Below are 22,572 nucleotides of genomic sequence, written 5' to 3'. Positions count from 1 at the left end.
GGCCATACAGCCCGGAAAACTCACAACAACCAAAGTTCAGAAATATATACACCACTTGCCTAGTTTCCAACAGACCTCACAACTTCTGAGGATGCCTGGCATAGATGTGGGCGAAACGTCAGGAGAGAATGCTTCTGGAACATGGCCATACAGCCCGGAAAACTCACAACAACCAAAGTTCAGAAATATATACACCACTTGCCTAGTTTCCAACAGACCTCACAACTTCTGAGGATGCCTGCCATAGATGTGGGCGAAACGTCAGGAGAGAATGCTTCTGGAACATGGCCATACAGCCTGGAAAACATACAACAACCATAAGAGATGTTGGTGAAGTTTGCAAATGGGACCACATTGGACTAGTTTGCTTGCAAGAAGGTCACGGGGGACTTTGTTGAAGGCCTTGCTGAAACCAAGATCTTCTCCATCCACAGCATTCCCTACATCTACCAAGCTTGTAACTCTATCAAAAAAAGAGATAAGACAAACCTGGCATGGCTTGTTTTTGAGGAATCCATGTTGACTTTGTAATCACAGCATTTCTTTCTAAGTGATGGCAGGCTGCCTCCTTCATGATCTGCTCCAGAATATTTCCTGGTCGTCCAACACTCAGCCATGGATTTCAAGTCACTGTCTGCCCACATGGCAGGGAACTCTGCCGACTTTCTGCTGACCGCTCTTGACCTTCTTCTTTCCTTTTCCAGATGGAGAGGATGAGAAGCCCCCTCTCCCGCCTCGGTCGGGGTCCAGCGGCGTCTCGTTCGGCAGCTCCATCCCCGGAGCGGCATGCAACAGCCCTGCAGTGCAGGACGCAGCCCTCGAAAGGTAAGCAACGGCTTTTCATGCAGGCCTTATATCCCAGGATCCGATCCCAGGCAATCTGCTTTGAACTGGATTATATGCGCCTCCACTGCTATATAATCTGGGATAAACAGACAATCTGCCATCAGATCTGGGATGTAAGAACAGTGTAGAAGAGGCTGCAGAAGCAGGAGAGGGATGCATTTTTTAAAAATTATTTCTTTCCTAGGGATATGTTATTTATTTTTTTAGCAAACTTGTATGTTTTTAATTGACTTCATCCTGCCTGGCAGGATGAATATTTACATAAAGCTCAAATTTAAGATAAAGACTGTCCAACTCTGATCAAATCATTATTCTCATCTTCTTCAATGTCAATGTGCTTATGTATCCTTTTAATAATAATAGAGTGAAATAATACATGTACAGTAGAGTCTCACTTATCCAACACTCGCTTATCCAACGTTCTGGATTATCCAACGCCTTTTTGTAGTCAATGTTTTCAATAAATTGTGATATTTTGGTGCTAAATTCATAAATACAGTAATTACTACATAGCATTACTGCATATTGAACTACTTTTTCTGTCAAATTTGTTGTAAAACGTGATGTTTTGGTGCTTAATTTGTAAAATCATAACCTATTTTGATGTTTAATAGGCTTTTTCTTAATCTCTCCTCATTATCCAACATATTTGCTTATCCAACGTTCTGCCGGCCCGTTTATGTTGGATAAGTGAGACTCTACTGTAATAATAATAATAATAATAATAATAAAAACAGGAAAATATTACAAATCATAATAAATAGAGTAAAATAATAAATGCAGTAATAATAATAATAAGATCAGAGTGAAATAATAAATGTAATAATAATAATAATAACAATAATAGAGTAAAATAAATGTAACAGTAGCAACAATAATAGATAAAAATAATAAATATAATAATACCAATAATAATAATATTTATTTATTTATTTATTTATTTATTTATTTAATGCATTTATATCCTGCCCGTCACACTCTGAAAGGGACTCAACTATAGTCCAGCCCTCCAACAGTCGGAGGGACTATGAGCTGGCCCCCTGTTTAAAAAGTTTGGGGACCCCTGTGCCACACAACATCATCATCATCATCATCATCATCATTATTATTATTATTATTATTATTATTATTATTATTATTATTATTATTATTATTATTACTTCCTTCTTCCAATCCACACGCCTCTTCCTAACTCTTTCAGCTCCACCAATGGCCTGAGCACCATTTCGCACGAATACCTGAAAGGCAGCTATTCTTTAGACTTGGAAGCCGTCAAGGCGGGCGCCACCAGCCTTCCGAACCTCAACAAGACCCTGGTCACCTCCTGCAAGCGCCTCCACAGGTACGAATGGGGGAAAGGGGGGCCCTAGAGGGCATCCATCTGGGCCTTGGCGCACCCAAGGTGGTGGAGCCTCTGGTCAGAGTATTTGCAGCGCAGCAGTAGTTGGATGGAAGCAGTGGAACGCAGAACAAAGAGACACTCAGAGACGTTGGTAAAACTATTTACAAAGTTTTCCTGTATGCAGCAATAACCAACACAAACAGACTTGCAGACGACAGATGAACACAGGACTGTTCTGTTCTCCAACAGAACTTGACTTGAAATCTAGGCAGACTGAACTCAACTGAACTGAACTGATGCAATCGTTATGCACAAACACTTGTGTCTGGATACTCCCTAGTTCCAGCCACACATCAAGGTCATCCTAGCTTCTTGGCAATTAACTCTTTCCACATTATGGTACAATCTGGATGATGCAATCAGTTGCAATACAAGCATGGCACAAATTGCATTTAAACACTATCAATACACAAATCCCACATTAACACCTCCTTCTCTGGTGCTCTTTGAATAGATGCTGGATGAACAGCCATCTGTTGTGAGCGCTTAGATGGCGTCTTCCTGCCTTGCAGATGTGGGTTAGACTAGATAACCTTTGGGGGTCCCCTCCAGCTCCATCTGATGATGGAAAGGCCTGGCCTCTCCTTCTTCAGAGGCCTTCAAACCATGGGCATCTTTCAGGAGAGTTGATGATGTATATCCTTACTTGGCGGAATGGGGCTGGACTTGATGACCGTTGGGGTCCCGTCCACTCCCAGCGTAAAGCCTCTCTGGTCATTGAACTCTCCTTTAGAGATCTTTCAGTAGAAGTTGGATGGACATCTATTGGATAGGCTTTACTTCTGTATTATTGCATTATGAGGCTGGACTAGATGGCCTCTGGAGCTCTCTTCCAACTTGAGTGAATGGTGTACTTCTTTGGACTCCTTAAAATGGAGTTTCGATGGCCATCTGTTGGGAAAACTTTGATTGTGTCTTTTTTCATGGCAGAAGGGGATTGGACTAGATGACTTTGGTGAACTCTTTCCTACACTAGGATTCTATGAGTCTGTCTGCCTATCTGTCTATCTAATTTATCAATCACCTCCTTCTCTGGGGTTTTTGAAACAGAAGCTGGATGGCCATCTGTTGGGAAAGCTTTGATTGTGTCTTTTTTCATGGCAGAAGCGGATTGGATTAGATGACTTTGGTGGACTCTTTCCAATACTAATATTCTATCTGTCTGTCTCCCTATCTGTTTATTTATCCAATCTATCAATCACCTCCTTCTCTGGGTTTTTTGAAACAGAAACTGGATGGCCATCTGTCAGGAGGGATCGGATGGTGTGTCTACCTGTCTGGCAGAAGGGAAAGCATTAAAGTCTTAAGTATTTTAAAAAAACCCGTGTTTTCGAAGGCTTTCATGGCCAGAATCACAGGGTTGTTGTGTGTTTTCTGGGCTGTCTGGCCATGTTCCAGAAGCATTCTCTCCTGACGTTTCGCCTACATCTATGGCAGGCATCCTCAGAGGTTGTGAGATAAAATTTTTAAAAAATTACTTCTACAGTAGAGTCTCACTTATCCAACATAAACTGGCCGGCAGAAGCTTGGATAAGCGAATATCTTGGATAATAAGGAGGGATTAAGGAAAAGCCTATTAAACATCAAATTAGGTTATGATTTTACAAATTAAGCACCAAAGCATCATGTTATACAATAAATTTGGCCGAAAAAGTAGTTCAATATGCAGCAATGCTATGTAGTAATTACTGTATTTACGAATTTAGCACCAAAATATCACGATATATTGAAAACATTGACTGCAAAAATGTGTTGGATAATCCAGAACGTTGGATAAGTGAGTTTTGGATAAGTGAGATTGTACTGTATATGTTTTGCATGCTTTTTAATCTGTTATTTTCACATTCTGTAAAGTGCTTTGTGTCCCAATATTGGGCCAGAGGCAGGATAAATATTGTTGTTGTTGTTGTTGTTGTTGTTGTTGTTAAAGAGCTAGCATGGTGTCCTAGATTGAGTGTTGGACTATGGGTCAATCTATATACTGCAAAATGAATGCACTTTGACACTGCTTAAATCGTCCTGGCTCAACACTATAGGTTCCTAGGAGTTGTAGTTTGTTATGGCAACCAGGACACTTTGGCAGAGGAGGCTAAAGACCTTGCGAAACTGCAACCCGCAGGAACCCATAGCCTTGGGACACTGCAGTTACAAGTAGGGGTCAAATTGCTTAATTCTGCAATGTAGACACACCCAGAGAAATAATAGAAACGTCTTTCCTTGTGGTTCCAGCGAAGTGGATAAAGTCCTGTCCGGCCTGGAGATCCTGTCCAAAGTGTTTGACCAGCAGAGCTCACCGATGTTGACCCGGATCCTGCAGCAGGTGAGTGTGGCCACCAAAGGGAGAAATGGGCAACTGAGTCAGGGCTACACATGTGAGGGTTTCTGGCTGAGGATGCTGGGAATGGCAGTCCAAAAGGAGCTTCTCAAAGACAGAAGGGCTACCAAGGAAGCCCAGGTGCTGCATCACCATCACCTTCTTCTCATCTTCATCATCATCTTCAACTTCTTCATTATATCTTCCTCTTCCTCCTCCTCCTCTTCATTCTCCTCCTCATCTTCTTCTTCATCATCTTCATCCTCTTCGTTATATCTTCATCAACATCATCCTCTTCTTCATTATCCTCTTCATATCATCTTCCTCCTCCTCCTCCTCCTCTTCATCCTCCTCTTCTTCTTTATCATCTTTTTCATCATCATCCTCTTCTTCATTATCATCTTCGTGTCATCTTCATCCTCCGCCGCCTCTTCATCCTCCTCTTCTGTTTTATCATCTTCATCTTCTTCATTATCTTCATCATCTTGATCATCCTCTTCTTCATAGTCATAATCATCATCACCATCATTTTCTTCTTCATTATCCTCTTCTTATCATCTTCATCCTCATCTTCTTCATCATCTTCTTCATCATCTTCTTCATCATTCTCTTCTTCATCATCGTCTTCATCCTCCTCCTCTTCTTCTTTATCATCTTTTGCATCATCATCCTCTTCTTCATTATCCTCTTCATATCATCTTCCTCCTCCTCCTGCTCTTCATCCTCCTCTTCTTCTTTATCATCTTCATCTTCATTATCCTCTTCATCATCTTGATCATCCTCTTCTTCATAGTCATAATCATCATCACCATCATTTTCTTCTTCATTATCCTCTTCTTATCATCTTCATCCTCATCCTCATCTTCTTCATCTTCTTCGTCATTCTCTTCATCATCATCTTCATCCTCCTCTTCTTCTTCTTTATCATCCTTTTCATCATCATCCTCTTCTTCATTATCATCTTCATATCATCTTCATCCTCCTCCTCCTCTTCATCCTCCTCTTCTGTTTTATCATCTTCATCTTCTTCATCATCTTGATCATCCTCTTCTTCATAGTCATGATCATCACCACCATCATTTTCTTCTTTATTATCCTCTTCTTATCATCTTCATCCTCATCCTCATCTTCTTCTTCATCTTCTTCATCTTCTTCGTCATTCTCTTCATCATCATCTTCATCCTCCTCCTCTTCCTCTTTATCATCTTTTTCATCATCATCCTCTTTTTCATTATCATCTTCATCCTCCTCTCCTCCTCTTCATCTTCATCCCTGTCTTCATCATTTTCTTCATCTTCGTCATCACCTTCTTCTTGATCATCATCACCCTCTTCTTCATCCTCATCATCTTCATCATCTTGTTCATCTTTGTCATCATTTCCTTCATCATCTTCATCACTCTATTCTTCATCATCCACTTCTTCATTATCATCATCTTCATCCTCCTCCTCTTCATCTTCATCCCCGTCTTCTTCATCTTCATCATCATCATCATCACCTTCTTCTTGATCATCACCACCCTCTTCTTCATTCTCATCATAATCTTCATCCTCATCATCTTCTTTATCTTTGCCATCATTTTCTTCATTATCTTCTTCATCACTCTATTCTTCATCATCATACTTTCTTCATTATTATCTTCTTTATCATCATCCTCTTCATCATCATCATCTTCATCTTCTTTGTCATTTTCTTCATCACCCTCTTCTTCTTCATCATTCTCATCTTCATTATCTTCATCATCATCTTCGTCTTCATCACTCTATTCTTCATCATCATCATCATCATCATCCTCTTCATTATTATCTTGTTTTTCATCATCATCTTCATCATTTATACGCCACCTTTCTCCCCATAGGGACTCAAGGCGGCTATTTATTTATTCATTCATTTATTTACAGTATTTATATTTCGCCCTTCTTTCTCACCCCGAAGGGGACTCAGGGCGGATCACATTATGTACATATAGGGCAAATATAGAATGCCCATAAACACATAGAACCGAGACAGAGACAGATGCAGAGGCAATTTAACTTTCTCCTGAGGGGATGTTCGATTCTGGCCACAAGGGGGAGCAGCTGCTTCATCATCCACTCTGATGTCACTTCCTCATTCCAACGTCGTAAATTAGTTAAACTTGCCTCCCCACTTTTATAAGTGGTACCTTATTTCCTACTTGATAGATGCAACTATATTTCGGGTTGCTAGGTCAGCAATGAGCAGGGGCTATTTTTTATTTTTTAATTGACGGGTGCTCACCCCACCACGGGCTGGCCTCGAACTCATGACCTCATGGTCAGAGTGATTTATTGCAGCAGGCTGCTCACCAGCCTGCGCCACAGCCCGGCTAACCACCACACCATGCAACAAAATGTAAAAACTAAACAAATGCAAAAATTTAAGAAACGACAATTACATACGTTAATGTGTGGATATAATTAAATTAAAATACAGTCATTTCAGGGTCAAGCCCCCTCTTGAGTCTTCCTTACCTGAGAAAACCCTATTCAGTTCATGGAGTCCACATAAGTTCCTATACATATCAAAGGCATATATGCCTGCATGGCACTTAAATGCTTCAAAGGCACCAGATCTCTGATTTTGGAAGCTAATTTTTCCCATTTCCCCCTGGTTTTTTTTTGTGGTTTTGCAGACGGCTGGTCAAGCCGGGGAGCAGGAGCTGGACAGCCTGGTCCGAAAGCTGTCCGTCTTGAAGGACTTCCTCTCCAGCATCGAGAAGAAGGTAGGCGCATCCTCAAGAGTGTCAATTTAAGTGACGTCAAACTGCATTAATTCCACAGTGAAGATGCACCCTTGGTGGTTTCTTTGTTTTATGCGAATAGATTACTAGTAGCATGTTGTGATGGTGAACCTATGACACGTGTGTCAGCACTGACACGCACAGACATTTTTAATGACACGCGGCTGCATGCGGCTGCATATAGAGAAGTATGGGGCTGCATACCGAGAAAGATATTTCATCCTCAGCTCCTGCACTGCAAGATGCAATAGCAGAGGATAAAACATTTGCTGTAGTGTTGACACTCTGTGTCCGAGGTCTGTAGGCCAAAACCACAGAACTCTAGCTCAGAGCGTCTAATTCTGGGACTTCTGGTTATTTATTTATTTATTTATTTATTTACAGTATTTATATTCCGCCCTTCTTTCTCACCCCAAAGGGGATTCAGGGCGGATCACAATACACATGTATATTGTTGAAGTGGGAATGATTGTATATAGAGTTGTTTAAATGTAATTGAGTTATAGTGTTGCAATGTGAGCTGGAGATTGCATCATGCACTGTCTGCTGTCCACTATGCGAGTGTGTAAAGAGTTAACTGTGTATTGCATCAGACAGCAGAGGTGGTTATAAATAGCTCCCTGTGTTATCTGTTCCTCTCTCTGGCCTCTGCTCTCTGCTCTCTGTACTCTGTCTGTATATATCGTCTTGAGAGTTATCCGTTTGTTAGTAAATCTTTTGTAGATAGCCAAACAGGCTTCAGCCTCGTTATTGGTGCCAGTGATTCTTCATCTTCTCCTGCATGTGTGTTTATCCAAACCGCACGCTTTGACAGTGGTTATGGGCCCAGCACGCTTCCGCTGTGCCAGGTCTGCGTCTGACCTGCGCCAGTGTTCAGAAGAATCCAGAAGGGGACCAGAAGGACTAGCAAACATTCAATGCCATTAGACATACGACATAATAATAATAATAATAATAATAATAATAATAATAATAATAATAATAACTTTATTTTTATACCCCGCCCCATCTCCCCGAAGGGACTCGGGGTGGCTTACATGGGGCCTTGCCCAACACAACAATATAACAACAGCAACAAGACAATAAAACAAATATCCCAACAATAAAACATCAGCATCAATAAAACAGTCATAAAAATCAACATACAGAATAAAATGTTATAAACAGACATAGACAGACACAGAGGCAATTTAACATTTTCCAGCTTCCAGCTTCACGAGGGTATGCTCGATTCCGGCCACAGGGGGAGCTGCCGCTTCACCGTCCACTTGTGACACTGAGTCCTTGATGGAGTACTTCCTTATTCCTTTCCACACGCTGCTGGGAGTTTTTATGGTATCATAGATTAGTCAAATTAGCCTCCCCGCATAAAGTGGTACCTAAATTTTTCTACTCAGCACATGCAACTGTCTTTTGAGCTGCATAGGTCAACAGCAAGCTAGACTATTAATGGTCGGGAGCTCAATCCGACCCGGGCTTCGGACTCATGGCCTCTTGGTCAGTCGTGATTTATTGCAGCTGGCTACTAACCAGCTGTGCCATAGCCCAGCCTGGTTGACCTCACTTCCAGCCGGTGGAGCAGGGAGCAGTGGAATGGCATGGGGGACGCATCTCTGGGGGCCTTGTGATCACCATTACCAGCAACCACACAACCACAGCAACCATAATCCAATCTACTGTTCTGGGGTGTCGTGGATTTCTAATTGACCATCATTCAATTTTGACACATCAAGCTCAAAAGGTTGCCCATCACTGTCATATGGGGATGGTGTAATGTGCCGCACAGTTTCAATGCAAGTCGGTTAGTGGTTTGCTGTATAATGAGCATGTCTTACAATGGGCCATAGAAGAATAAGCTCAGCTTGCTTCTGTTCCCTTCCAGGCCTTGAAAGCTCTGCAGGAGATGAGCTCCACAGCCCAACCGGGACTTGCCCAGCCATCCTCCCGCAAAGCCAAAAGCATCCCAGTCCAAGCCTTCGAGGTAAAGCTCCTTTTCTCCTCCATGTGTAAAGTCTTGGAAATAGCAACCTCCAAAGCCTTTCACTATTTATTTGTTAATATATACTGCCAACCTGTATTCCAGGGGTCCCCAAACTAAGGCCCAGGTCATTTACCTGGGCCCCGCCCTCAGTTTTAGACTTAGGCTCGCCCAAAGTCTGAAATGAAGGCACACAACAACAATCCTACTTAACTTGACTATCTCATTGGGCAGAAGCAGGCCCACACTTCCCATGGAAATCCTGATAAGTTTATATTGGTTAAAATTGTTTTTATTTTTAAATATTGTATTGTTCATTCATTTACTAATATTGTGCTATGGTAATCTATATATATAAAAGAGTGATGGCATCACGGCAGCGGACAAAACAACAAAAGTAAACACCCCACAACCTCGAAAATTGACATCACAACCCCTCATCCACGCCTCTAGGTTGATACAACAAAAAGAAAAGAAAAATAAAGTCCTAATTAGAGGGAGAGGAATAATTGTTTTTATCCAATTGCTGCCAGTTAGAAGGCTAAGCTCCTCCAACTTGGTCTCCAAGCAACCCAATAAAAAACAATAAAAAACACTAAAAATTGATACAATAAAATACTATAATAACAGAAAATAACTAAAAATAATACAAGAAAATAATAAAATATAATTAATAAAAATATAACTTACAATAAAATTAATAAAAAATGCAAATAACGTCAAATAAAAACTACACAACAATTTTTAACCAATACCACCACCACTTTGCCACAGCAACGCGTGGCCGGGCACAGCTAGTAATATAATATATTGTGTATACATATAATATTGATACAGTAGAGTCTCACTTATACAACATAAACGGGCCGGCAGAACGTTGGATAAGCGAATATGTTGGATAATAAGGAGAGATTAAGAAGAAGTCTATTAAACATCAAAATAGGTTATGATTTTACAAATTAAGCACCAAAACATCATGTTATACAACAAATTTGTCAAAAAAGTAGTTCATTACACATTAATGCTATGTAGTAATTACTGTATTTACAAATTTAGCACCAAAATATCACAATATATTGAAAACATTGACTACAAAAATGCGTTGGATAATCCAGAACGTTGGATAAGTGAGTTTTGGATAAGTGAGATTGTACTGTATATGTTTTGCATGCTTTTTAATCTGTTATTTTCACATTCTGTAAAGTGCTTTGAGTCCCAATATTGGGCCAGAGGCAGGATAAATATTGTTGTTGTTGTTGTTGTTGTTGTTGGATAGGGAGTGTTGGATAAGTGAGATTCTACTGTAATAATATTATAATGTAATACAATATAATACTTATTTATTTATTACAATATTTCTACCCCGCCCTTCCCACCCAGTAGGGGACTCAGGGCGTCTAATAATAATAATAATAATAATAATAATAATAATACAATGTAATAATATTGTATAATATAATAATATTAATTATATATTATACATTAAATGTAATATTACTAATAATAATATGGTATAGTGGTATAGTACAATATAGTAATATATAATGCTAATATTGTGCTATGCTAATAATATAATATATTATATGTACATACAACTTGTAAGCCACTCTGAGTCCTCTTTGGGGTGAGAGAGAGTGGAGTATAAATTTAGCAAATAAATAAGTAAATAAGTAAATAAATGATTGTTGTTGGGAGTTTTTTGTACTACAAATAAGACATGTGCAATGTGCAAAGGAATTTGTTCATTTTTTTTTCAAATGATAATTTGGCCCCTCAACAATTAAAAAGTTTGAGGACCTCTGCTGTATTCTATGTGTACGTTGATTTGCCAGTTTGATTTTACCTTTTTGCTGTGGGAGAGGTTATAGGCATGTGATTGTACTGAGCATGTTCAGACTCAGGACTCCATTTTGTATTCAGTCTGTTTTACGCCTCAGTGGAGGTCGGTGTGTATCTGCTAAGGTTGTGCATCCGTGTGGAATTGCTGTTCATTTTGTGTAGTTTCATTCGTGCCGTCTCATTTCCGTATTCGTGTCCCGCTAACGAAAATGGGCCGCATATACGACACAAATGTTCGTCTGGCTAATGAAAAACATTAAAATTTTCGTGCCATTCGCGGCAATGGGAGGGCTTTTGAGGCTCATCCCCTCCTCCCAAACGACAAGGTTGGGAGATGTCATTTTGCAACGGTCGATAGTCGTAGCTTTGCAAGATTGGGAGTTATAGTTTTGCAATCCCCATTCTCCATGGCAGAATGGAGCGGGGCTAGATGGCCCTCGGGGCCCCTTCCCACCTTAGGATTCACGTCAGAGGTGCTGTCCCTCCCTGACTTCCTGCTCCGTGTCCTTCTTGCAGGTGAAGCTGGACCTGACCCTGGGTGACCTGGCCAAGATCGGGAAGTCACAGAAGTACACCTTGAGCGTGGACGTGGAAGGAGGGAAGCTGGTGGTGCTGAAGAAGCAGAAGGACTCCCAGGAGGACTGGAACACCTTCACCCACGACAAGAGTAAGGCCCAAAGCCCATTAACGCCATTGCTGCCCAGGCCCATGGGCTTTGGAGTCCCAGCAAGCACCACGGCAAAGCATTAGGGAGGATTTCCCTGTATTCTGGGATAAACAATTCAGAGGCATCGCTGCATTACAGAATTCCAAAATCTGAAATTCTCCCAAACCTTTCACCTGTGTGACTGAGAGACTGGCACTTTATTTCCCTGATAGTTCACTGTATACAAGCCTGGTGTCATGCACAGCATTATGTGTAAACTGTGGCATAAAACGACCTTCACCTGTATAAGATGACTATGAAACATCAATGAGTCTTGTGCTGAGACTTGGGTCCCATTTCCATGATTTCTCACAGTGGGCTTCTCTACAGATGCAGGTCTTGCTCAAGCCAACATCCAAAACACTTCTCATCCCAAGAACAATATGAGAAGGGTTCTTGAGACTAAATGGAAAAGGTCTATAACAGGGGTCCTCAAACTTTTTTAGTGGACGGCCGATTGACAGTCCCTCAGACTGTGGGGGCCGGGCTATGATGAAATAGTCCAAAATTAGGATTGTTGTTGTTGTGTGCCTTCAAGTGATTTCAGACTTAGATCAACCCTAAGTCTAAAGTTTAGGACAGACGCCAGGTAAATCACCTTGGAGGGCCTTAGTTTGGGGACCCCTGATCTAGACGATCTCATAAGACCATAGGTAAGCAAAGAGACCTCTAAGGATCATCTAGATGGTCTCATAACACTATCTGTAAGGAAAGGGACCTCAATGACCATCTAGATGGTTTCATAAGACCATAGGTAAGCAAAGAGACCTCCAAAGACCATCTAGATGGTCTCATAAGACCGTAGGTAAGCAAAGAGATCTCCAAAGACCATCTAGATGATCTCATAAGACCATAGGTAAGCAAAGAGACCTCCAAAGACCATCTAGATGGTTTTATAAGATCATAGGTAAGCAAAGAGACCTCCAAAGACCATCTAGATGGTTTTATAAGATCATAGGTAAGCAAAGAGACCTTCAAAGACCATCTAGATGATCTCATAAGACCATAGGTAAGCAAAGAGACCTCCAAAGACCATCTAGATGATCTCATAAGACCATAGGTAAGCAAAGAGACCTCCAAAGACCATCTAGATGGTCTCATACGACCATTGGTAAGGAAAGGGACCCTCAAAGGCCATCTAGATGATCTCATCAGGCCATCAGAAGACCATAGATAAGGAAAGGGACCTCAAAGACCATCTAGATAGTTTCATAAGACCATTGGTAAGGAAAGTGGCCTCCAAAAGTCATCTAGATAATCTCATAAAACCATAGGTAAGGAAAGGGACCCTCAAAGGCCATCTAGACGGTCCCATAGGACCATAGCTAAGCAAAGAGAACTTCAAAGACCATCTAGATGATCTCAGAAGGCCATAGGTAAGCAAAGAGACCTCCAAAGACCAGGTAGACTTAGGTCAACCCTAAATCTAAAGTTTAGGACAGGGCCAGGTCAATGACCTTGGAGGGCTGCATCCGGCCCACGAGCCTTAGTTGGGGACCCCTGATCTATAATATCCCTATCTAATGAATGAGATTTGTCTTGTGTGAGACTCGAACTGGTCTCCTTTTCCTTCCCAGTCCGGCAGCTGATCAAATCCCAGCGGGTTCAAAACAAACTGGGTATCGTCTTTGAGAAGGAGAAGGACAAGACCCAGCGGAAGGACTTCATCTTCGTCAGCGCCAGGGTGAGTCAACGGAGACCTCCAAGTATTGGTATTTCCGTGGACTACAACTCCCATTGGTCCTTTTCTAGATGGAGATTCTGGTTGTTGGAGCCCCAAAGAAGGCTCTTTCACGATCTCTAACCCTAGTCCCATACCTTCTTGAATAGATGCTTTTTTGTCACAACCACAAGATAACAATGAGATGGAAATGAAGACCTGTGCATAACCAACAACTCATTCTCACCCTTTAGCCAACGTATTTTCTTAGTCAAAATGATGCCGTATCCTAGAACCTCGACACAGGAAGGGTTCCCCAAGGGTCATCTAATCCAACCCCATTCTGTAGTGTAGGAATGCACAACTGTGGGCAATATATATTGCAGGAATCATAGAAGTTTGGAGATACTGTACTATGGTGCCGTGGTTTAAAAGCCATTGCAAAATAACACAAGTGTGTTGTCGAAGGCTATGTTCCAGAGGCATTCAAGGCCTTCATGGAGAGAATCACTGGGATGTTGTGCATTTTCCGTGGCCATGTTCCAAAAGCATTTTTAGACAAACCAAAACGACAGTTTGGGAAGGTTGGGGACCCTTGAGTGGTCAGTGTGTGTGTGAGTCCATCCATGTCCGACCCTCTGTGGTCACTGTGAATTTATCCACGTGTATCTGGCCCTCTGTGGTCAGTGTGTATCCATGCGATCCTGTCCAATCCTCTGTGGTCAGTGTTCTTCTGTCTGTGGTCAGTCTCTGTGTGTCCATCCATGACTGACCTTTTGTAATCAGTCTCTGTGCATCCATCTGCCTCTGGCCCTCTGTGGTCAGTGTATATCCATCCATCCATCCTTATATGATACTGTGTGGTCAGTGTTCTTCTCTGTGTCCATCTGTGGCCAATGTGTGTGTGTCCATCCATACCCAACCCTCTGTGGTCAGTCTCTGTGTGTCCCTCTGTATCTAACCCTTTGTGGTCAGTCTGTTTGTGTCTGACCTTCTGTGGTCAGGATGTGTGTGTCCATTGGCCCATGTGGTCAGTGTGCTTGTGTCTGTCCATCTGTGGCCAATGTGTGTGCGTCCATCCATGTCTAACCATCTGGTCAGTCTCTGTGTGTCCATCCATGTCTGACCTTGTGCTTGTGTCTGTCCATCTGTGGCCAATGTGTGTGTGTGTCTATCCATGTCTAACCATCTGGTCAGTCTTTGTGTGTCCATCCATGTCTGACCTTCTGTGGTCAGGATGTGTGTGTCCATTGGCCCATGTGGTCAGTGTGCTTGTGTCTGTCCATCTGTGGCCAATGTGTGTGTGTCTATCCATGTCTAACCATCTGGTCAGTCTCTGTGTGTCCATCCATGTCTGACCTTCTGTGGTCAGGATGTGTGTCCATTGGCCCATGTGTCGCACCTCAGATTAGCTTCACCTTGCTTTATACACCAGACTGCACACAGATTGAAGTCTTTTGTAGCTTATTAGAAAATAGAAGATAAAAAGTTCTTTAAAAGCAAAAAGTAAAGTTCCAAAAGATTGTTACAAAACAAAGCCTTAGAGAATAATTCAAGAAATCACCAGGAATAAACAAAGTTCCTTAGAGCATGACAAAGTCCCAAAAACATGAACACCAAGGCTGCCAGGTAATCCAGGAAAATGAGAGCTTGCTTCTTGGCTTGAACGAACGTTGCTTTGACAAAGGTTTGTCTCTAACACACTGCTTTAATACCCTTTGCAAAGCATGAAAGCCTTTCTTTGGCCTCTAACCTCCTTCTTATTTGCTATTCTCACACTCCTTTGAACCCTGAATTCCAAACGGCCAGCTTGATCTAAAGATTCCACTTCATCAAGGTCAGCCAGCTCGTTAGCAGCCTGCTCGTTAGCGTCAGCATGCCTGCTATCAGGCTGAGAACTGTCCTCCTTTTCTGAGTCAATTTGCACCTGGCTAGTTTCAGTATCAACATCATTCCCTGCTGTGGGAAAAACTCTCTGTTCCTCATCTTCTACAACAGGGACACTCCGAATCTGATTTTGAACCTGAATCTCAAAATCCCCAATCCCAAAATCCCCATCAGAGTCACTCTGAGGTTCCAGCTGAGTCACAACACCATGTGGCCGGCGTGCTTGTGTCCACCTGTGCTTGACCCTCTGCTGTCCCTTCCTCTCCAGAAGCGGGAGGCCTTCTGCCAGCTCCTGCAGCTCATGAAGAACCGCCACTCCAACCAGGACGAGCCCGACATGATCTCCGTCTTCATTGGCACGTGGAACATGGGTGAGTGGCGCCCTTTATCAGGGCAAAAGGGGTAAGAAACATGAGAATCATAGAACTGGAAAAGAGACCTCCAAGGTGTTGTGACTCAGCCACAGCATAGCCAGAGTGAGGATGAAGAAGGTGATTCTGGGTTTCAGATACAAGAGCCAGATGATAGGATGCAGGATGAATTTCAGGATGATGGTATGGGAATGGGAATGATACAGGCTGATTCACAGGCTCAAGAAATGCAGCTTGAGCAGAATGAACTGTTGACCCAGCCGGTTGAATTGTTGACCCAGCCGGCCATAGATAACAGCCAGGATGACATTCCCATGGGAACTAATGAGCAAGAGATGTCTTCAGCCCCAGTTCAGGTGCAAGATAATGAGGACCTTGAATTATCTAGGGCGGACCGGTTGTTATGGAAGGGAGTTCAGCCTCGTAGGAGTGTAAGATTGGCGGGGAAGAGAGAGGCCTCCACAGGAAAGAGAAATGCATTTCTGGGGTGCTTTTAAAAGTGTGTGTTTTGAGATAGATTTTTGTCAAAGCAAATTCTCGCTTCATCTGAGTGGATGTTCCTGCTTCATGCCTAAGAAAAGTTTCCTGTTCCTGGATCTTTGAAACCTTTGGGCCTTTGTTCTTTGGGATCTATCGTCTACTGTTTTGGCTTATGGACTTGTGGATTCTTATGGCTTATGAACTATTGGATTCCTATTGACTCTTTTACTGCAATCTTGAAAACCTTATTACTGCCTGCTTTGATTTATATCTGCTTTTGCTCAATAAAACTACAAAAGACTTTCTTCTGTGTGTAACTGGATGTCTATAGCAAGGTGAACTATTCTGAGGTGCGACACAAGGGGCCATCTAGCCCAACCCTATTCTACCATTAAGTTTGTTAAGTTCACCATTCAACCCCTCCCGACAGATGGCCATCCATTAGAGAAGGAGACTCCATTAGACTCCAAGGAAGCATATTCCACTTTTGAACAGCTCCTGAAGGGAGTATTGTCTTTTGTTCCACAAGGGCTGGAACATCCAGTCTGTGCTCTCGCAGTGTAAGGCTCCTAGAGTCGGAAGGGACCCCCAAAGGCCATCCAGTCTGACCCCCTTCTGCCAGATAAGGAGATACATTCTAAGCCCATCCCCAAGATAGCAAAGATGGAGGACCATCATCCTCGAACTACGAGGGATCGCCTAAGTAAGTAAGCATGTCTTTGTATGTATATGTGACCCCGCTCTTCTCCTGCATCCGCTCTGCAGGCAGCGTCCCTCCGCCCAAGGGCATCTCCTCCTGGCTGGCCTCCAAGGGCCTGGGCAAGACACTGGATGAGATGACCGTCAGCATCCCTCACGACATCTACGTCTTCGGCACGCAGGAGAACTCCATGGGCGACAAGGAGTGGGTGGACGCCATGCGCTCTGTCCTCAAGGAGTTCACCGACCTCGACTACCGGCCGGTGGGTCCTTCGTGCTCTTCAACCCCTTGAGCCCCTGTTTTTGGGATGCCAAGATGATCCTTGGTTTTCTTTGTTTGCAGATTGCAATGCAGTCGTTATGGAACATCAAGATCGCCGTGCTGGTGAAACCGGAGCATGAAAACCGCATCAGCCATGTCAGCACCTCCAGCGTGAAAACGGGGATCGCCAACACTTTGGGTAAGACAAGGCGCAAGGTGGAGTATAGGTTTGTGCTGGAGGATCTAGACCAGGAGTGTCACACTCTTGTTCATGGAGGACACATCAGTTTTATTAGGGTTGCCTTGACATAGTGGTTGGTGCTCCTTAGTTTTTATTAGGCCTTTGCAATCAATGAAAAAAGAAGTTTCAATTCTCATTACGAAATTAGTGGGGAGGGGGGAATTGTTTCTAATTATAAGAAGTTAACTCCTTCTTTGTTACTTTTCGTTAAGTAATTGTGCCAATGGGGAAGCTGGCATTTTCCCTTTGCCTCTCGGCTGGGCACACACAGCTCAACAGAGTTCAACTGATAAGAAGCACATTCCTTAGTCCGAAGGAAGTTCCGACCTCCAAGGCCAGAAATCATGTCTTATAGGTCACAGCAGGCTGTCAGTCAAACTGGCCTGCTGTTAACTGTTTCATTGCTGAAACACACCCTTGCAAAACCATTAGAAACACTTGATTTACATTTCATATACACACAACCAAAATCCAACAGAAAAGTACACGTCTGTGTTTTAGATGGATTAAGGATCAGCTGGTTTTCCCTGTCATAGACAGTAAGAGCACCTAAAGCTTCGGAGAGCTTCAGTTCAACCATTTCAAAGCTCAGTTTGGGCAGTGATGGCACGATCGTCAGCATGGATTAAACTCTCTGGATTTATTCAAATGGATTTGGATAAAATCTTCATACTCTGACATGGGCCTCTTAAAAAAGATTTTAAAGGGCCTTGTCCTAGAATCCTGATGATGGTTTTTCCAGAACTCTAGTTCTGCTTTGGGAACGAAGGTCTCTTGGAGTCCCCCAAATGAAAGCCACAGGTCTCTAAGATCTCCCTTTTCCTCCCCAGGAAACAAAGGGGCGGTGGGTGTCTCCTTCATGTTCAACGGCACCTCCTTCGGGTTTGTCAACTGCCACCTCACTTCGGGCAACGAGAAGACGGCCAGGTGAGTCCCTCCAGGGCAAAAGAAGGATTGTCGTTTGGGGTTTTTGGGTGGCCAAATTGGAGATATTTCTGACGGTCCCTGATGGTGCCATTAAGAATTCAGTATTGACTATCAAACACATGAAAGTGCACAAGGAACACTTCACCCATCCTTTTTGCTGCTGTTCAGAAATAGGGGTGCAAAGCAGAGTGGAAGGTGAGCCCTGGCACCATGATAACAACATAATATTTATTGATTACTGTAAAGGATCTATGAACGTCTAAGGTTCTTTCAGGCAGGGGGGAATATTTTTATCCCACCGCTGCCACCAAATTGTAAGGGACTAATAACGACTGCCACCAATTTGTAAAGATGCAACCACCAAAGACTCAGGGAGGAGACCTTTTACTTTTTTCCTTCTTCTTCTTATTCACTTTAGATGGTAGCGTAACTTGGTTTATAATATATGTGACAGAGGCTTCGATGTTGGAAGAACAATAACAAGTTTATTCAGGCACAGAGCTTAGTGGTTAGAATGTTGTTTCTCCTTGGAGGTATTTTTATTAACACTTACAATACTAGAATGAGATGAGTCAAACTCCCTAAAGTGTCACTTCTTTTACTTAAAGTAGTTAGAACTTCTTCCTCTGCTACTTTTAAACCACAGTCACCCCTGTGATATACGATTACAGATTCTCTGTTCCTTACCAGGACACAGACTACATTAAATAAGTCACCAAAATTATTTTAATCCGACTCAAAATGAACAATTGAGTCCCCTTTGAGCCTCTCAATCTAGGATCAATCTTCCCTGTGCCTCATCAGAGCACAGACTGACCCTCTTTTTTAAACTCTGCACTACACCTACTTCTCCATGGCAACCAGCCTCTGAGTGCTGAGATGCAATAACTGTAATACTTACCCTTTTAAAATACAAACACACAGTTAAACAAAACATCTGTAAACCAAAAAAAAAATCATACTTCATTACAATTACTAACAGCATAAAACATTGCAAGGAACATTTAATCCTGCCTACATGCTACTAGCCAGAAAGAGAGACATAAAGCAGAATAGATGGTGAGTCCTGGCACCATAATAACATTTGGAAAGCAAGGTGAAATCTCAGTACAATTACAAAGGCTCCATGTCCTCTGCACGGCCATATAATGCAGTTTCAGAAGGCAGATTGAACGGGATCATAAGGCAGTGTAGACTCAAGTAATCCAGTTCTGAGGTCTCCTGGCCACATTTCAGAAATTTGACAACCTTGAGGACCACTGAATGGAAAAAGGAATTGGTTGATTCAACATTGGTATTTTCATTAAGACATCCTAGTCTATATATTTGTAGAAATGCTCTGACTCACCGCCAGCATATTATAATTTATTATGCTTTATTTTATATAATAAAAGAACATTCCTAAAATAAAAAAGTGATACAACAGACCATAGGATAATTCTGCCTGAAATGCAGGCATTTATATTCTACCATCTAAGGAAATACATTTTAAAGTATTTTTAATGTTCTAAAAAACAAAAATATACTATTCTAGGAGTAAGAACATGATTTATTACTAGCCTTAATGAAATATAGACTTATCATAAATGCACGTTATATTATTCTTCTATACCTCTCTGCTAACCAAATGATGGAAATCCTGCTTGGAAATCCTGACTATTTGTATTATTATTATTATTATTATTATTATTATTATTATTATTATTATTTTTTCCAACTGTTCTACTGGAACAACAATGATTATTTAGTTTAACTTTAACAGTTTTTGGCAGTTCTTTGTTAGAACATTACCGATGTCAGCTGCTTCTAACCTAGCGATTTTACTCGAAGTGTTTTTTTAATAGTTTTTATTGAATTTACATTTTTTCATACAATAATTACTTTTATCACATAGCAGATATTTAATTTATCATACAATACTTGCATCATTCTTTTATATCTACTGTTGATTTATATGCATTTCTTATGCAATGTCCAACCAAAATCTCATTTCTTCCTGAGGTGGTAGCCCTCCATCCCTTTTTTGGAGTCCTTTCTCAATAAATTTCCCCCATACATCCTCAAAATAATTTTTTTTCAATATCCCTCTTTTAACTTTTAATCTGCATGTTAGCTTATCATTTATTGCCAATTTCCATACTTCCTTATACCATTCTTCAATCTGTACATCTATTACTTTTCTCCAGTTCCTTGCTATAAGCAGTTTTGCTATTGTCAATAGATTTGTTATTGCTTCTTTTTCTTTTTTTATCCATCTTATTGTTATTATATATTGATAATAATGCAATACCGGGGGTTTCTTTCCAATTTGATGTTCATTATATCCTCTATCTCTTTAAATATTTTGTACCAAAATTTCCTTACATATTTACAATGCCACCACATATGTATATATGTTCCCACTTCCTGACAGCCTCTCCAGCAATTTTTTGGATGGTTTTTATTAATATTTGACATTTTTTAATGGAGTTAAATACCATTTCCAAATTATCTTATAATAATTTTCTTTAACTCTTATTGATAAAGTTTTCAAGTGCCTTTGTTTCCATAATTGCGACCATTCCATTTCATTTATTTTCATCTCTAACTCCTCCTCCCATAATTCCTTAAGAGTGGTATTTTTTCTCTCTCCTTCTTTTATTCCCCCCAATATTCTGTTTACTCGAAGTGTTTAATGCCAGTGCTAATGCTTTTTTGCTTTTGCTTTTTGGTGTGTTTCTTTGCCAAGTACTTTTGCATTTTTATATCTCCATTTGTTCATATATATATATATAAAGCTAAAGTGTCTATATATACATATACATACATATATACATATACATATATATATATATATATATATATATATAGACACTTTAGCTTTGTTTTTGGTTTTTGGTTTTTCTCTCTCTCCCCCTTTGATCTTTTTTTAATCGCAGTTTTCCTACTTTCTATACAACCAAATGTTCTCCCTCTTTTGATGTTAATTTACTCTATCTTATAAGGTAAAACTTCGAAAAAAATATATATTAAAAGAAAAAAAAGAAAAAAAAGAAAAATGAATTTGTTTCCTTTTTTTGGAGGCATTAATCCCATTTATATCCCTTGTCTCATGTTCAGGAGGAACCAGAATTACCTGGACATTTTGCGGCTCCTCTCTCTGGGCGACAAGCAGCTGAGCTCCTTCGATATCTCCCTCCGCTTCACCCACCTTTTCTGGTTTGGGGACCTGAATTATCGCCTCGATATGGACATTCAGGTGAGAAGGAGGCCTTGGGGGGATGCCTTCTGAGCATGCGCAGAGAGCACGCGCCTTGGATATGGTGCATGCATGGAGTCAAATTCAAGGCGGATTCGTTTAGAAATGAAATTGCAACAGTCAAAACATTTTGGGCATGCATCAAAGGCCGCAGTGGAGTTGGTTAATGAAATTGCACAAGTTGAAATTTATATTTTGGAGTGAAGCAAAGACTTTGGTAGACTCTGTTTATCAAGTGTAATGATTTTACGATGAATTCATTTAGAAATGGAATTGCGCCGGTTAAAACATGATTGCTCCCTGCATTTATGCGGTTAAGCAAAGGCTTTAGTGGAGACTTCTGTATACCAATTTAAGATAAACTCTTTTAAAAGTGAAATTACACAAGTTAGAACCTGGCTGTTTCCTAAATTTTGGGATAAATATAAATATACATTTTGGAGAGATGGAAGGTCCCTCTCCCCTATTCTTTGTGCTGCATTTTTGGCATGCTGGAAATGATCTTTCTCCTCTTTTTTCCCCTTCCTTTTTTAGGAGATCCTCAACTACATCAACCGGAAGGAGTTTGAACCCCTCCTCAAAGTGGATCAGCTCAACCTGGAGAAGGAGAAGCACAAGATCTTCCTGAGATTCAGTAAGAGGAGCTCCTAAAATCTCTATTATTATTATTATTATTATTATTATTATTATTATTATTATTATTATTTTATTGTATGACACAGCAGAGACATGCTGGATTTCATATCACAAAACCACAAGTCGAACACTTCCCAAGTGTCTAGGACTGTGTGATGTATTTTCTGATGATGCATGCAGATCCCAGTCGGGTGGCCTTTTGCAGTTGGCAGATCGGGATTTTGTCAATGTCTATTGTTTCCAAATGCCGGCTGAGATCTTTTGGCACAGCACCCAGTGTGCCCATCACCACCGGGACCACCTGCACTGGTTTCTGCCAGAGTCT

General features: G+C 41.3%; 1 protein-coding gene across 2 annotated transcripts in view; it reads left to right on the top strand.

The window, feature by feature from the left end:
• The window catches only part of inppl1 (inositol polyphosphate phosphatase like 1), a 110,487-nt gene that overhangs the window by 47,452 nt on the left and 40,463 nt on the right, over nt 1–22,572 (top strand). For both annotated transcript variants that reach the window (XM_062966824.1, XM_062966825.1), the window contains exons 4-16: nt 705–825; nt 2,048–2,188; nt 4,478–4,568; nt 7,216–7,305; nt 9,206–9,304; nt 11,657–11,807; nt 13,424–13,530; nt 15,662–15,764; nt 17,010–17,206; nt 17,287–17,404; nt 18,277–18,373; nt 21,473–21,611; nt 22,146–22,245. In XM_062966824.1, the coding sequence (XP_062822894.1) occupies nt 705–825; nt 2,048–2,188; nt 4,478–4,568; nt 7,216–7,305; nt 9,206–9,304; nt 11,657–11,807; nt 13,424–13,530; nt 15,662–15,764; nt 17,010–17,206; nt 17,287–17,404; nt 18,277–18,373; nt 21,473–21,611; nt 22,146–22,245 (1,554 nt within the window). The remainder of the gene's footprint in view (nt 1–704; nt 826–2,047; nt 2,189–4,477; nt 4,569–7,215; nt 7,306–9,205; nt 9,305–11,656; nt 11,808–13,423; nt 13,531–15,661; nt 15,765–17,009; nt 17,207–17,286; nt 17,405–18,276; nt 18,374–21,472; nt 21,612–22,145; nt 22,246–22,572) is intronic.

Source organism: Anolis carolinensis, unplaced genomic scaffold (assembly GCF_035594765.1).
Source record: "Anolis carolinensis isolate JA03-04 unplaced genomic scaffold, rAnoCar3.1.pri scaffold_33, whole genome shotgun sequence".
NCBI classification, from domain to species: Eukaryota; Metazoa; Chordata; class Lepidosauria; order Squamata; family Dactyloidae; genus Anolis; species Anolis carolinensis.
The sequence above is the reverse complement of the archived record's forward strand: the minus strand, read 5'-3'. Positions and strand labels throughout refer to the sequence as shown.